General features: G+C 41.2%; 1 protein-coding gene across 1 annotated transcript in view; it reads left to right on the top strand.

Annotated features, from left to right (window-relative positions):
* The window catches only part of TEAD4 (TEA domain transcription factor 4), a 421,536-nt gene that overhangs the window by 365,432 nt on the left and 39,130 nt on the right, over positions 1-16,974 (top strand). Inside the window, exon 9 of the mRNA XM_069227506.1 lies at positions 1,850-1,990. Within this exon, the coding sequence (XP_069083607.1) occupies positions 1,850-1,990 (141 nt within the window). The remainder of the gene's footprint in view (positions 1-1,849; positions 1,991-16,974) is intronic.

The raw sequence follows: 16,974 nt of genomic DNA on the forward strand, positions 1-16,974 counted from the left end.
TAGATATTCACTCAGGTGATTAGTACACTATACAAATCAACATAATATTAGATTGTTCAGAGGATTGTAAGGCATTAAATCTATGCATATCACTTAAAGGTATATATTGGTTAGTCAGGGGTAGCAGTGTAGTCTTTTTTACGCTCTAGTTTTGTTGGGCTGGATTTCTGCCTCTTTGGCTGGGTCTATTTGATTAGTTATCTGTGTATGTATATGTTTTTAATTGTATTGATGAAGACACTATTGATTTTGATGTGTAGATTTATTTAGTTCATGTGGAGTAGTTTATGTTGTTTCAGATATACGAGTTATCTGGTTGACATTTTGTTGTTATTGCCAGCAGGAGAAAGAGAGACCCTGATTCTTGATTATTGTCTGTCATCATGCCATACCATCCAAACTATTTACATATTTTTTGATGTTCTGAAGGGTTATCCTTTCCAATCCCACAGCACACTGTAATTTCTCATCATTCTTGAGGCATTCACCCAAGAACGCTGCCCCTAGTTAGACTTGTGCTGACTCTGCCATTAGGCATTCAAGCAACGTGATGACGTAATGGAGCTTGCACCAGTTGGCACAATGACCTGTACACATTAATCGATACCTTTTTTCTCCGGCGCTCAGACCTTACTGTGGTGAGAATATATTTCAAGCAAAGTACATTTCGGCAGGTGTTATTGTTATATATACTTGAAAAAAATAATAGCAGAAAACAAACATCATATAATTACAAAAGGCTAAACAAAATGATTTATTCTTTACTAACCACAACTTTGGTTTTATAAAGTATAGATGCAAAACTGATGTTATCAAAGTTGCACAGTGTTTAAATGGAAATATAGAAGAGCAGGTAATCATGTCACAGAGTATCAGTTTGCTGCTGAGAAATATTGGCACGCTCCCTTCCAAAAAGAAGTGGCAGAACGCTGTGCCCGACGGCACCTGCCCATTTAAGGCACTGTGGGGGTCATTCTGACCCTGGCGGTAAAATCCGCCAGGGCCAACGACCGCGGGAGCACCGCCAACAGGCTGGCGGTGCTCCCATGGGCATTCTGACCGCGGCGGTACAGCCGCGGTCAGAAACAGAAAACCGGCGGTGTACCGCCGGTTTCCCGCTGCCCTGGGCGCCGCCATGGGGATTCCGACCCCCATACCGCCATCCTGTTCCTGGCGGTTTTGGCCGCCAGGAACAGAATGGCGGTATGGGGTGTCGTGGGGCCCCTGGGGGCCCCTGAAGTGCCCATGCCAATGGCATGGGCACTGCAGGGGCCCCCGTAACAGGGCCCCACAAAGATTTTCAGTGTCTGCCATGCAGACACTGAAAATCGCGACGGGTGCAACTTCACCCGTCGCACCCCTTCCACTCCGCCGGCTCCATTCGGAGCCGGCATCCTCATGGAAGGGTGTTTCCCGCTGGGCTGGCGGGCGGCCTTCTGGCGGTCGCCCGCCAGCCCAGCGGGAAACTCAGAATTACAGCGGCGGTCTTTTGACCGCGCAGCGGTATTCTTACGGCGGTACTTTGGCGGGCGGCCTCTGCCACCCGCCAAAGTCAGAATGAGGCCCTGTATGTACACAACACACGCAATATTTGCCTTTATTCGTGACCCCACCAGTTTTATCTTTGGCCCCATGTATTTCCCGCTAAAATTAATTTCTAAACATGCTAGAAACTTATAACACAAAAAGCAGACACATCAAAGGAGTCTGACCCTCTGCAAGTATGTTTAGACTTTAGAGGGTCAGGAATGGGGGATCTCTCACGACGAGCACTTTTGATTTAAAAAAAGACACAGCTTTCCACTTTTATGTAAGGAAAGATAGTAATGAATACCCTATTTTTTTTTAGGCGGATTTGAACACTAACATCCAAGAGGAGGGCAGATCTTTCTATGGAGTTTCTAGTCAGTATGAGAGTCCGGAGAACATGATCATCACCTGTTCAACAAAAGTCTGCTCCTTTGGAAAGCAAGTGGTGGAGAAAGTGGAGGTAAGAATAGGCGCCATAAAGGGTCAAATATGAGGCTCGTGCATGGCTGTCTGCCATAGGATCTGTGACCATGTGAGGCAGATCAACTGCAAGCAGCCACTGAATCCTTACAGTCTTCCCATAGCCCACTGCATTCCACAAATTATACTGCCTTTTAGGTTGAGCCTTACAAAAGACATATTGTCAACGTACCGAGGACTTTAAAAGTAGGTTTAAAGTTTGGCCATTGGCTGGCTTTATTGTCACTCTCATTTGCTTCCTTCTTATTCAGTGGCTTGCCTTGTCAATCTTGTGTTTATCCCTTCCTTGGAGCATAGCCTCTTTACTTCTGTTCTTTGACTGCTCGCTTTTAAGAACCTACATTTTTGCTTGAGCACTCCACATGAGTACATGGATTTTCCAGATGTGTGCTTCTTTGTCGTCCCATGCTCTGTGTTTCTCACTTTAGTTTTTGTACATCTCTCACCCTCATGCTCTGTGTTGCTCTCACCCACTCATGTGCTTCTGTCCCCCCTCCCTCACTTGTGTGCTTCTTTTTTTTACACCACTAACACCTGCTACCCCGACCAGCCACTCTGAGCCCCTTGCTTCGTTCCTATTGTTTTAAATATAATTTTTTTGTGGAGGGCTAGCATCAAAATTACTCCTGCATAAGCACTTTTCACTTTCTCAAATTTATATTTCTTAACTTACCAATTCATCTCAAGTTGGTAAATAAATTAAAATGTCACTCACATCACATGCATGTGTCATGATGCATTTGCATGCGTAAAAAAGTAATGCGGCCACCACTGCTGCGTCATCTTACTTTTTTCCTTTTGATTATGTTGTACTGAAGCCACAATTCGGACGCTGTACATGATGAACAAAAGGCATTGGCGAAGACAGTAGATCTCATAGGAAAAATCTAATGGCTTTGCCAGGGCTTATTTCTTGTTCAAATGTTTTTTTCTTCATTTAGGATACTTTCAAAACCTCACTTTTTAAGCTGTTTCGAAAATAAAACATCACAAACATCGTTCCAGTTGCAAATGTGGAAGATTTTTTTTTTTTAATTTAACTCCATTTGTGAAGAAATATATAGAGGGAAATGACATGAGCCTTGGTGGATCTGTGTGAGGCTTCGCTTGCGTACTAAAATCTTTTCACCCAAATGCTCTGCAATAATACCCAATGTGGCAAGAACTATCTTCAACTCAGTAAATGAAGGCTGTATGACAGAATCTCAACTTCAAAATTTCGAACCACATAAAGATAGGCGAAAAATATAAAGAACCAAAATATTGCTTTAGACACTTGGAATGTAAAGTACAAGAATATAGACTACAAAAATATTGTGGGCCAAAATATTGACTTTAAATTTCCATCCAGGTTGCACTAGATTCCTCAGTGTTAGACTTTGGGGAGTCAGTAGTTACTCCAAAAATAGAATATCCACTCATCATAGTTTAAGTAAACACGGATGTCTTCTTTATTCTTTAATAGATCAATTATTTGACTTCTGTCCATTTCCATATAGGTTGTCTAGATTCATCACAGTGCTCAAATATGAAGAGCCAATTATTACTCAAAATTCTCTTATATGTTGACTGCTCATTTCAGTCAAAGTGAATGCTCATCTCTTCTCCTACATTTAAACCCCCAGAGATTTGGTCTCCAAAAAAATTATATGTTTAGATTCCAGTTTTCTGAGTTTTTGGATGCTATTGGCCCAAAGTAATTTTTGTAATATGAACAATTCCCCAATATGAGAGCATTTCAGCATTGCATTTACGTTCTTGGAAAAGGTGTCTCAACACAGGGAAGGAGAAGTCCTTATTAGTTGTTGCTCTTTTATGTTGTAAAATCATGGTTATTGGCACTTAACTCTAATGGAGGAATTTCCCTCTGCATGTTTTGCATCTTTAAAACAATCTAGAGAGAGGTTTGGGTTCTTTGAATGTTTGCACACTATCACGGTGCTGAGTGGCACACACACTGCTCCATGTGTTACAGTAGAGTTGCACAATGCTGAACTGATATGGCAACACCAAGAGGGCGAAGTGGGTATGTGTACAGGGGAATGATGTTCCCAAGTTTTATCAATATGATCAAAACAGTTCTCATACTTTTAATTTTAAAAATAACTGTTCCTGACTGATTGAGTTGCTACAGGTTGAAAGGTGAGAAGAAATGTCTCCTTTAACATGACTTGAGGGAAACAAGAGGCAGCTAAATAAGAAACAATCCAACTCTAGGATGCCTGATACCTCAAAGAAATGTAAATATGTGCAGTTGGTCAAATGTCATATCTAAACGCTGCTTGGAAGCCAGTATAGGTTTTAATTGATTGATAGAATCAGGATTTTGTCCTTTTAAAGGAACTCTGATAACAAGTTTGCTCTAGGTACAATCACCAAATTACTGAAAACTTAATTTTTGAAAGCACTATAAACATTTAAATTAAATATTTTTGCACAACGTGTGTGCAACCTATATTATACTGTGTGCAATACATATTTTAGACTAATGGCTTACTTAGTTCACTTTGGTTTCTGATACAGGCTTGGACTTATGAGCACTATAACTACATCTCACTATTTAACCAGGGCACCGACCAGGACTAAAATCATTGATCATCCAGGTACATCCACCGATATCTGAAATTATCTCATTAGCCAACCAAACTGTCCTACCAGACAAATGCATTTCCTCGTAGATACATTTAGGTTGCATTCATGTTTAATGAGTATTATATTTTGTATGCAGTTGCCTGTAGATCAGAGGCTAACAAAACATTTACTGAATGTTTTTTTTTTTTTTTAGCCACGTCTCTGAGCTTTTCTGCACACTCGTTGGCCACTTCCCCATTGTACTCAGGATCACAGTCTTATTGTTTTCTTTATGCACTTTAACCACGGGGTGCACCAAGTACGTAAATGGCACTGCCCTAGCTGAACTACAGCCAGTTCTCTTTACATGACTGTGGCCTACGGTTCTAATCAGAAAATAAGTTTACATTTCTTTATGAATTTCCTAGGCTCTGTATTTGGTGCTTGGGCCTGAGTCTAGGAGGAGAAAGTTAGCAATGGTTTTGGAACAATTTTCAGGATGGGGGTGCTGCATCACTGTTACTTCACTGAACACATAGGGGTTCTGAAAAATGAAAGCATCACATAAAGAACAAGTACCATAAATGAGTCACACCCATTCTGAAGGAGAGTGGTAAAGGTGTAGAATGTATCTGGTGCTACGTTTAGAAGCACATTAACATAAATATATTGGTAAAGCATGGTGTGGTTGCACATTGCCATTTACCGACAACACATTTTTGATTGAAATGACCACTAAATTTGCACGGACCTCTAGTTATACTTACAAAACAATATACCTCAAAAATGATAAAGTGAGAGAATTGGGTTACAGCAAATATTTGTCATTTGCGCATCACCAAGTAGTGTCTTGATTTGTTTTGATCTTGTTAAAACCTTGGTTAAATGCACAATGTGCGTAAGTTCAGTAAGCAGAACTGTGCCAAATTACAAAAAAATGCATTATTTGTGCTTTCCTGTTTCTTTATTTTAAAATGTTTGTTCAGTTAATTTATAGGTATTTAAATGTTAATGTGTATTAGACAAAAACAACATTCTACACTCTTTCCGTTCACACTAGCACGTTTCCTACATAATTCACTTTACAAAGTCTATATACTTTGCAGGAAAGAAAAGTAAACACCAATCTTCATGTCAAAAGAATAAGCACCAATTTGTGAGCTTTATCCCTGTCATGACCAATTAATTAATAGCTGGAGCAGCCCACGCTGCCTTGCTGGGGTGGTGTTTGACATCTGCATTACAAATTGTATTAAGTGTCAGAAATTGCTATTAGCTCATTGTATAATGAGTGTATTTCAGCTGCTTGCATAGCTTGTACATTGGGATATGGCGTAAAAGTGGCCAATGTTGGCCATGCCTTTCCATCATTAATTAAGGGACCTAATCTAACAGGTTGTAATACATGCGGGAGGGCACCATCAAACCAATCATGGTGTTCTTCATAAGTTAGAGGTATTTATTTATAAATATTGATACACTCTGTATTGTTGGGGTACAACTGCCATTCTGTATGCATGAAGTGTATTTGATTATGCATTGACTGCTGGAAAGGTGACCCGTGAGTAAAATATTTCTGTTCTGTATACTTCATGAGCTTCAATGATGGACTGGACCTAGGCCTCCCCCATTAGTTAGTCAATTAGCTAAGAGAAACTGCGTGACTGGTTTTCTGGGATATTTATGGGTTGTGCCATATCAAAGGATAGGGATCAGAGTTGGGAACACCAACAGGGGAATCTTTTTAAGGTTAACACTTGAACAACCTACAGCCTAGGTAGGTTCTCCCTATTGAGATGAGGAAAATTTTCCCTAAGACAACGGACGTCGCCATATAATGGTACTTAGGGTACCTTTAGCTTGCGTAAGAAAGAGCTACTCCAAAGACCTATAATAATATAGAATTAGTGCCTTACCAACGTTGGTGGCACCCTTGGGATGAGACTACTGTAGGCCTCAAAATCTACTCACCCTCTCGCTATGGAAAGTCGTATTTTATCAGGTCGAGCTATTTTAGGACCTGCTCGCCCCTTCTGGCAGGTTGAACAGAACATGTGTTCTGTTCAGTCTGAAAGTGAAGGAGCAATAAAGACGCCTTTAAATCTTGTTTTTGTCACATTTGTTCTGTGTTCAGAGACAGAGTTCAAAAGTCAGTTTGTCTTACAATTAATTTTCTTTCTGAGTGCAGAGTTCCAGGATTTTGTAAGGAGGACTCTCTGACCTTCTGTAGAAAAAGTGTGAAAAGAAAGATTGTAGGGTGTCAGGTTTTCCGAACACACAACATTTAAATAACTAAGTCAACTATACAAACATTTCAAAATATATTTCAGTAGTTGTGAAAGCCCATTGTTTATATTGATGTGTGATGAACTACATATTTTAATAGGATGAAAACAAATCAGAACACTTGGTGATGTGCAAAGAATAAGCATGTTTTCTGAAACCCAATTTTCATATTGTTAATACATCAATTAGTTTTGTCAGTAAAGTTGCAAGTTAGTCTATTTAATCAAACAAAAGAGGTTTTTGTACAGCTGAAATGCTGAGCTCACCTATTTGAAACTTGTATGTGAGAATGAAGAAATAGGTGACTCTGTAAACAAAAATGTTTGCCTAGGATCACAGAATTTGAGATCCGTTTACGAGTCAAGTACATTACAGCTATGGTCAAGTAGATTATTCAAGTTACTCGACCTGCAGGTCTAGTAACATTTTTATGATATTTTGAGCCTGTACCGGGTTCGGGCAGCAGCACCACCGCTTGTGGGTGACTTAGTCAATCCCACACCATTTGATAGCTGTCGGCCTAACCCTGTCAGCCAGCTAGCAGCACTCTCACCCAAACCTAGAAAGCAAAGGTGATTTGTGGTAGCCTGATGCATGACACTTTGTGACTCCTCATGGAAGTCATGGTCAGCAGATCTTTTCCCTTTCTCTTGTTAGCACAAGTCTCACACACACACACCTAGGCTGGCAAAAGAGATGCAGGACAGTTTTCCATGCATTTATTGAAAAGACTGCAATTTACGATAAAATATAAGGGTTGCCATTATTACTAAGATGAGGCACAGCACAATCAGGATTTTCACCACAAACAAAAAGAAAATGAACAACCCCAGCATATTGGAATAAACATGTGCATAGGAATCCTACCCAAGCACCTAGTTTCTAAGCGAGAGCATAGCGGTGATAGCCCAAAACTGCCTGTACTTAGTCCATGGTAGGAACACCCACCTCCATTAACTGAAACAGGGGTCTGCCTGCCGTCTCCTTGGTTGGTTGCTGAGGCAGGCGCTGAGGTCAGCAAAGTATCAGTGAAATGGCATACATCATGGATGGATCTCCTGGCTGGAATGACCTCTCTAACCTTCTTTGACCCATTTGATTTTTTTAAAATAATAAAACGTGTTTATGTTCTGAGAAACAGGCGTGACGTGATCATGCGTCTAAGTGTTGGGCTGTCTGCACACTGGTGGCAGTACTAGATAGATTATCATGTACTGCCTTGGAAAGCTTTGGACAGAGTTACACAGTGAAATGTTGTACACTGAGAACAATAACAATGCTTTCATAGAATAACAGCTGATTAGGGAAAATGAAACATCCCAGCTAAAAGCAGACTGTGCTAAAATGAATTAAAAAGAATAAATGAAAATAGAGCGTGTGTCTGGGTAAAAGGGCACAGGCCTACACTAAAACAATTGTGCCCAAGGAAGGATCTATAATGAACCCACAACAGGATCTCCTTCCTTAGATGTAGTGATCTGCTGAAGACTCTTCTGCAATTGTTTGTAAACTGCACTAGGAAATCACTCTAGTTGGCCTCAGCTGTGGCGGGAGAGCAGTGAAGAATGAAGCCTGCTCTATTGTTTGCCACCCATAATAGTGCATTTTGAGTCTTTGAAGGCAGAGAAATGTTCACTGATGACTTACACGAGAGAGCAATTGGTCTCTATGACCCTCATATGCCTGTCCCACAGAACCTAGGGTTATTGTCCCATGATGTGGCACAGGCGTACACCGCTTGTGGGTGACTGAGTCAATCCCACACCATTTGGTAGCTGTCGGCCTAATCTGTGGGCTAGCTCGCAACACCTCACCCAAACCTAGAAAGCAAAGGTGACTTGTCCCTTGATGTGGCACAGGCTTACAGTTAATGCACTTGGAGAGCCTGCCTGAGATATGGATTTCCCTCAAGGACCAAAGCTGGGTATATACACCGCACCAGAAGGCTAGCCTGGGGTGCTATGCATCACTGTGATGGTACTGGAGCCAACTGATGGTACTGCATATGCATTTTGCTCAATCGAAATATCTCTACATTGTAGAGGAAGGAGTTGAGGGAAATGATAGTGGTTGGGTGAATGTAACCATACAAGACTTGTAGAATGCAGTGATCTGGACATCTTGCTACCTAGTGAATTAATTAAGGTAGAGTAAGCCACTCCTTCTGTTAATTCTCACCTTGATTAATCTTCCTGGTGTACCTGGTCCCTCAGGAATCAATGCAAAGTAATTAATAGGTAAGTTTTTCTATTCACTGCTACCCAATCCAAATAAATGTTTATTAGTTGGCAGACTAAATTGAAATAACAGTTTTTAGCTTCTGATTCGGGGTGGGCGGAGCTCACAGAGTTCTAATCCGTGGCATTCCACTGAGTTATCTGAAAACTCTGTGAATTTCCACAGAGTTCCACGTGCGGCAGAATGCTGCCTGGTCTTGGTATTATTCAGACAAATAAGTGTCTCTTTTAATTTTTTTGAGACTGAAGCGCATGCCTCTATTTAGTTTTGTTGCCAGGAGACGGGGTCATTGGCACTCCTGCTCTGTATTTGTGTCAGGGAATATGTGATAACAGTTTCAGCCCCTGGAGCCTTTACAACTGTCCCATGAACTCTTTTAGCACATTTCAGTGTTTGTTCTCGTTAGAAAACAGCCAAATAAAGGAAGCAGCAGGAGAACGAGCTGCAAAAGCCAAATGGAAGCTGCAGAAATCCTTCTCAAGAGCTGCAGGCTACTCTGAGCAGGGGCGGCTCGCCAGCAGCAGCAACTGCAAACCTTTAAAAATAAGATCATAATAAATGGTGTTTATTATCATACATTATTTTTAAATGGGCGGGCCATGGGGGTGGCGAGCACTGAGGGGAGTGCACAGAGCACTCCCCTCAGTGTGCATGTATGTTTGGCTGGCCAAACACACATGCATTCTGTGCTCTCTCCAGCCCGGCACTGTGTTGCCGAGTTGGAGAGAGCAGGCCCAAGCTCAAGTCTGAGTTAGAGCGCCCAGCCAGGTTGCTCCAGCCAATCATAACGCTACTCTGAGTAGTGTAATGATTGCCGCAGGGCAGGCTGGGAGCCTGTGCCTGGGTGCGACGGCGGTGACCTCAAGGTAAGTTTAATTTAAAAACAAATAATAATAATTTACTGACTCTGAATGTCAACGGACACTGAAAGTTCAGGCAATAAGTACATTTTCATGCACCGGAGTTTGCCTTTGAAGGGTAGGTGGATGTTAGGCTTGATTTTCATTTCCGGGATCATCTGAAAATGTTTCTCCCTTTATTGGGCTTGTTTCACTAAGTAAGCCATATGGCCCACCATCCGCCATCTCCACGTCTATCCCAGATCTTCCCTCCCCTCCCCCGAATTCTACCCTCCACCTGTCTCACCTGGCCCTCCAGTGCCCTAGCCCTGGAACCCTTTGCCCTTCACTTTCTCGCCTAACCCATTTAGATTGTCTTGCATTTTCTTTACTCTTTCTCTTTATTTAATCTTTTTCTTTGTTAATTATAACCTTCTGCCTTTCCTTTAACATCTCACTGACAGCAGCCTGAACCAAAACACACACTTAACGATGAATTAGTTTCAGGAAGGTTGACAAATATCTTCCTCGGTGGACCCCACCTTAAGTTCTAGCAAACGCTGTGGGGGAGATCCCTCCACGTACACCTCGGCATACCCTGCATCCATCTCTCACTCAACCACAGAGGGCTCACCTGCCTAAGGAGAACTCCAGGACTCCGGTTCCCTTTTCTCTGAAACTACTCGACCAGCTGATGAGAGAGGCTTCATCGGGTAGAGGTGTCAGTTCAAGATTACTCTGTGCGACGCCCTACAGAGCGGGAGCGGTGGTAACAGCAGCAAGTGGGAGGATGGTACGGAGGAAGAGGCGATGCAGTACAGACCAGGGGGCGCTACTGGTGCGCCAGTGAACTCCGCTCTGCCACCGGCTGGCAGAGTTTTTTTTCTGAACTCTGTGCTCCGTTTGGAATGCGGAGTGCAAAAACTCTGGAACTCTGTCAGTGGAGCGGAGTTCACCGCCCACCTTTCATTCTGATACAAGATAAGTTTAGAAACGTGATGTCCCCAAACTAATTTCAGATTCATGAGTTTCATATAAAATGACATCCATGTTGAAATATTGGGTGTGTCACTGCTGAAACCAGTGAGATATAAACTTCTACTGTGATCATGGTGATGGGGATCAGCAAACAGGAATAGAAAAAGGCACCCACGGCATCATGGCCCCTAAAAGGTAAGTGGTAGGATGTACTGCAGGTTTTTAGGTCCACATGCACAGGAAAACTGTTCTAGGTGCACTTAAAAAATGTTTTCTTCATGTACATTCCAATGGATCTGACATCTGTTAGGTTATGCTAGTAGCGTTTGTGTGAATGTAATTAGGTTGAATTATTTAGTTCACTTAACAGAAGCAAACACTGGAGTTGTGCTGCAACAATTTTCATAGAGGGGGTGCTGCCATCAGTGCTATGTCACTGAAGTCATAGGGACTGTGAAAAATTCAAGCATCACACAAAGCACAGGTATAGCAAATGAGCCACGCCCATTCAGCAATAGCGGTAAGGGTGTGTATATAGCCAGTGGTGCATCTTGGAGCACGTTGTCACAAATATATTACTAAAGTGTGGTGTGGTAGCACACTGCCATTTACGGACAGTGCACTTTCCATTGGAATGGCCACTAAATATGCACTGACATTTGTTTTTTCCTGCTAAAACTATGCAGCGCACCACCGAGTAATGTGTCTTGATTTCTTTTACTCCTATTAAAATATTTGCTTCCATCACACTTCAGAATTACAAAAGAAAGTGTTTCATTTGTGCTTTCCTAAAAGTTGACATATTTTGAAATATTTGTACATTTTAAGTTTTGTTGTGTATGAACAAAATTAACAAACTACAGACTTTCCTTTAATACCTAGCAAGATTGCCACATTTAAGAGCAAAACAATAAGAAGGAAAACTCTTAAAAGATGAACCGCTAGAATTTGAAATTCATAGATCTGCCTTTGAGCTCTATCAAAATTAACTGAACAAAGACAAGCTTCGAAGTCCGAATGTAATCGTCTCAAAGGCTCTTTTGTAAAAAGAGTTCTTTCTTTCTTTTTCAAATATTTTCCAGATTCTGATTTCTGCTTACATCAACATGTTCTGCAACACTATCAGTACATTCTCCCTTCATCAGGGCTTTCATCAAATAAATTTCAATAATATTCAATGAATAATATGCTCAGTTTTTCAGGACAGCTAAATTGGATTGAGATGTTGAAGCTGCAAGTGCACTTTCTTATACTGTTGCTGACAGTTATCATGCCGCCACATTGACTCTAGAATTTCTTGGTTAAATTTAGGACTAAGGGCGTGATTTAGAACTCGGCAGACAGGTTAAGTTGCGGATATCCCGTCTACTGAAATCTAAATCCCATTATATTCTATGGGATTTAGATTTTAGTGGACCGGATATCCATCTACCTACCAGAGTGTTAACAAAGTACATTGTACTCTGAACAATTGAAAGCCCTCCATAATGCAAACAAAGTTTTTAAACTCTGATTCCAACGTGGATATGAATATGCAAATGATCTAAATCTACTCAACTTCACAAGCCAATGTCCCATAGCAGGTGCATCTTTTGATTTTCAGTGTTGTAATATCAAAGACCAAGCAACGGCCATGGCAATACAAATAAAATATTGGACATGGTTTGCTAATGTAAGTAGATTGTGTGAATACCCAAATAATACTAAAGTTCACTTAGGTCTAATTGAGGTTCTGATAATTTTACTTAGCTCTTGAAATGTCTCCACCCAGAAACCATGAAGTGCTGAGTATCTAAAAAGCATATGAAGACCCCTCCCCCTCCCCCATAGAGCATTCGTTTTGCACCTAAAATACTGCTCTGAATTTGATGTGTGCATCTTGTCGATATCTTTTGGAGTATAGTCCATAAGCCATCTTCAAAAGAATGACATTCTTTTAAAGTTAGCCACCCTAAGAGATTTATACCCCATATCTGAGATAATCTTGCATTCACCTGGTGTTATCCTACAGTTGGGATTCCTATAAATGTTATCTATAAATTCGGGAATCAATGCTAAGGACAGGTTTTCTCTGTAGCTCATCATAGGGACATTAGATCCTACATCAGTTCCCAACCCGTTCCAATTTGTTCTTGACTAATGGCTTCATTACTTTATAGGTCCCATCAATCATCTCTGTAAAATTAGTTGACAACCTAATATCTTCATAAAACTAAGAAAGCGGCCACGTTTCTTCCCTGAACTGTAATATGATCTCTGTCCAGGTTTTCCTCCTTTAGCTAGTAATGAAATCACCAACTAAACAAAACCCTAGGCATTCCACTTTAACATACTACAGTTAGAGATAGCTAGACCTATATATTTACAGTCCTTCAGGAGTGTAAATGCCAGACACTAAGGGACACTCCAAAATCTGAAGAATTAAAGAGCTCAATATGAGCCGCCATTGAATGTAACACTTAGCAATTTTCAGAAAAGCTGGCAAACTTATTTCAGATTCTTTCAACATCAAATCAATAAAAAAATAAAAAATTAACAAAAACTTCCATTTCGTAACTGATCCTTACTATGTGGTCTAAAAGAGACCCATGATAATAAACTTTCAGATGCAGAAGAGCGAGTTCTCTCCCTTATTTAATTGTAAAATTGGAAGTTGACCCTGGGATGTTTAGAATTCCATATGAATTTCCTAAAAAGGGACACACTGTCTTTAAAATAACAGCTATTGTTTTTTATTGGAACATTAAAAAAAGAAATAGGGACAATGGTAAAATTTACTTTTTGATTAAAGAAATGCGACCAATGATAGATATTGGAAACAATGTCCAGCTGTTCAACAAATGTTTCACTTTTTTTAACATGACCATACAATTAAGATGAAACCAATCTGCAATGTTAGATGTTACAAAAGTCCCCAGGTAACAAACTAGATGGTGGGGAACAAACTGTTGATAAAAACATTGAAGTAGATCAATTGCTTCTGCATTAAATGATAAGAGCTCTGTTTTTGAGCGGCTACTGTTATAGCCCCCACTGAGGTGAATTATTGGATTTCATCCAGCGCTCTTTGAATATTGGCTTTTTCAGCTTTTAAATTCAAGTTAATATTGTCTGCAAAAAGTTGTATTTTTGCCATCCCCTCTGGTGCTGGAGCTACTGAAGCCTTTTCACAAAGCCTTCCTGCCAAAGGTTTAATAAATAAAGTAAAAGGAATTGGAGACACCGGGCAACCATGATGGGTACCTTTTTTAAATTATAACTGGGACTATCTCTTTGGAGTTTATCATTATTCTAGCTTCTGCATCTTGATGTGTTTTAAGACATTCCTACACATTGGCCAGGAAACTCAGTTTTTGCCAAAATAAAAATAGAGCCTCCCAATTCATTAAATCAAAAGCCTTCTCAGCATCAATTATCAGTATAACTGCTTTTAACTCATTATTGGAAAATAAATCAATAGCCTGAACCAAGTAATGTGTTAGCAGCCATTGATCTCGATGGTAAAAAGCCATTCTGATCCTCATGAATAATTTCTTGAGTGATTGGCGTAATTCGTGCTGCCAATACTTTGGTAAATAATTTATAGTCAGCATTTAAGAGCATTATTGTTTGATAAGAGTTGACATCATCTTTCTTAACAGTGGCTTATCTTTCTTAACAAAACTCACTACAATTGATTATTTAAAACAGTGGGGAACATCAGTTCCTGTCCTAATTTGGTTAAACAAATCTGTTAAAAACTGTAGCAGTTCAGCAACAAATTCTTCATACACTTAGGTCGGGATAACTTAATTTCCAGATACGTTTGCATTCTGCATATCTTTTAGAGACTTATCTACCTATGTAATGGTTATTTTTGCCAATAGGTATTTTTTTCGAATCACTGTGAAGTTAGTTAATCCTAATGAAATTAAATATTGTTTGAGCTTAACAGGACATACACAATCTCTTTTCTCATAGAGGTCTTTATAATTATGTAAGAAAATTGCTGCAATTTAATCATTTTTAGATGTTCAAACTTTAGTGACCGGATTAGAAATCTCACAAATTGCAATATTGTTCTTCCTAATCTTGGGAGACCGAGCAAGGAGTTTACCAATCTGTTGTCTCTCTTAATATGTTTCTTACAGAAAAATTATTTCATCACAGATTACTTCAGCTAAAACAAAAACTGAACGCCAATATGGTTATTCTGGTGGTGCTGTATATTCGAATGGTGCTGGAGTACCGCTTCCTGCACCCCTCCCATCCCTGCCCAATCCCCCAGCTCTCCTCTCAGGACCTACCTAATTGTGGCATCAGCAGAGATGCGCCACTGTCATGGCGAAGGTATGCCAAAGATGAGCTCTTCTGTGCCCAGCTCTAGGAGCCCTTGTGCTCCTTCCTATCCACCGCTACCCAGCCATTGACCTCCATGCCTCGGCTCCAGCTGCTGCTTGCCACACTTTTGCTACAGCACACAATACAGCAGCACCTCCAGCAAGGTCTCATTCTTCTCCCAATATCCCACTGCTTCACAGTCACACAGATAAGGTATGACACACAAATAACTTCACTCTCATGCATGTTCCTAAACACCTGTTCACTCACCAAACATGCTACAGAGATCTGTGACCTGATACACGACTATTCCGTGGACCTGCTGTCCCTCATTGAAACCTGACTGCACCCAACTTTGGTGCCGGTCATTGCTACAGCCACACTTGCGTATACAAGATCATTAGGCAGTTCTGTCAAGTGAAAGTCCGGAGACTGTTGTATTAAGGACACTGTCAGCTGCACCACCTCCATGGACATGCCCACCTGTCACATGGAATGCCTAAGATTTAAGCTACACATCACAGCCAACTTCACCATGAATAGAACCCTCATTTGCAAACCAGCAGGACCTTGCACCAACTAGACCATCTACATCATAGACTTCAGTGCACCAACTCCCCCTTAACTCCAACACTTTAATCATCCCCAGAGACCTGGACTTTCACCTAGAAGACTGGATGAGCCATACTGCACAGCTATTTTAGACAGCCTCAACCAGCACATAGCTCAATTTACTCACGCTGCTGGATACCTCCTGGACCCAATTTTCACCTCCACCAGCAACATCTCTGCCAAAAAGCCATTGCCGATCACCTGGAAGGACCATTCCCTAATTAGATTCAGTATCTGGGTCTCCTTCCACCACAAACTTATCATTCTTCATGTGCCCCTAGAACTGGAAACACATCTCACAGGAGGTCTGGATCACCACTCCTTGAAAACGCCAGCCCAAACTTACCAGCAACCTGCCAGAAACCATGAAAACCTCAACGGCTAGATCATCCCCTACACCAACACCCTGGCCTCCCTTAAACACAAAAAACTTCAAAATCCAAACGCAAGCCAGCTTGCAGGCAGAGAAACTCAGGATGACAAAGCGTCACTGCAAGAAACTTCGGTGCCAATGGAGAATGAGTCAAGACACCACTGACAAATGCTCTTTAAAATCTGCGCTAAGACGCTACCACCAACAGATCTGTAACACCAAGCATGCTGAGCTCCATAACCACATCAACATCATCTCCAGCAGAGATTTTACTGCTCCTGCAGCTGCCACCAATGTCACCCCTCCACTGGACCACCAACTGCTTGACTTCTTCTGCAACAAGATCACCTCCATATACAGCAACTTTTACCCTCAACCATACCCATTGCCTTTGCTACTAAACTTTCCATCCGGGCCAAAAAAGGGAACTTGACTGCCTGGCTCACCATGGCTACATATGCAACCAACACTACCATGAAGTCCATCAACTCCGGAGCCCTGTCTGACCACTGCCCCCACCATGCCTTCATCAGGGAACTTCACCCAGTCAGTGAAGTGCTCACACTCTTTCTCAATGCCCCAATCTCCTTAGCTACATTCCTGGATGCCTGGAAAAATTTCACAGTCACTCCCTTACTTAAGAAATCCTCTACGGACCCTATCACTCTTGCCAACCACAGACTGATATCTCTGCTGCTGTACATAACCAAAGTCCGAGAGAAACTCATCAACAGGCACCTCACTGAC

This window comes from Pleurodeles waltl, chromosome 4_1, assembly GCF_031143425.1.
Source record: "Pleurodeles waltl isolate 20211129_DDA chromosome 4_1, aPleWal1.hap1.20221129, whole genome shotgun sequence".
Taxonomy (NCBI): domain Eukaryota; kingdom Metazoa; phylum Chordata; class Amphibia; order Caudata; family Salamandridae; genus Pleurodeles; species Pleurodeles waltl.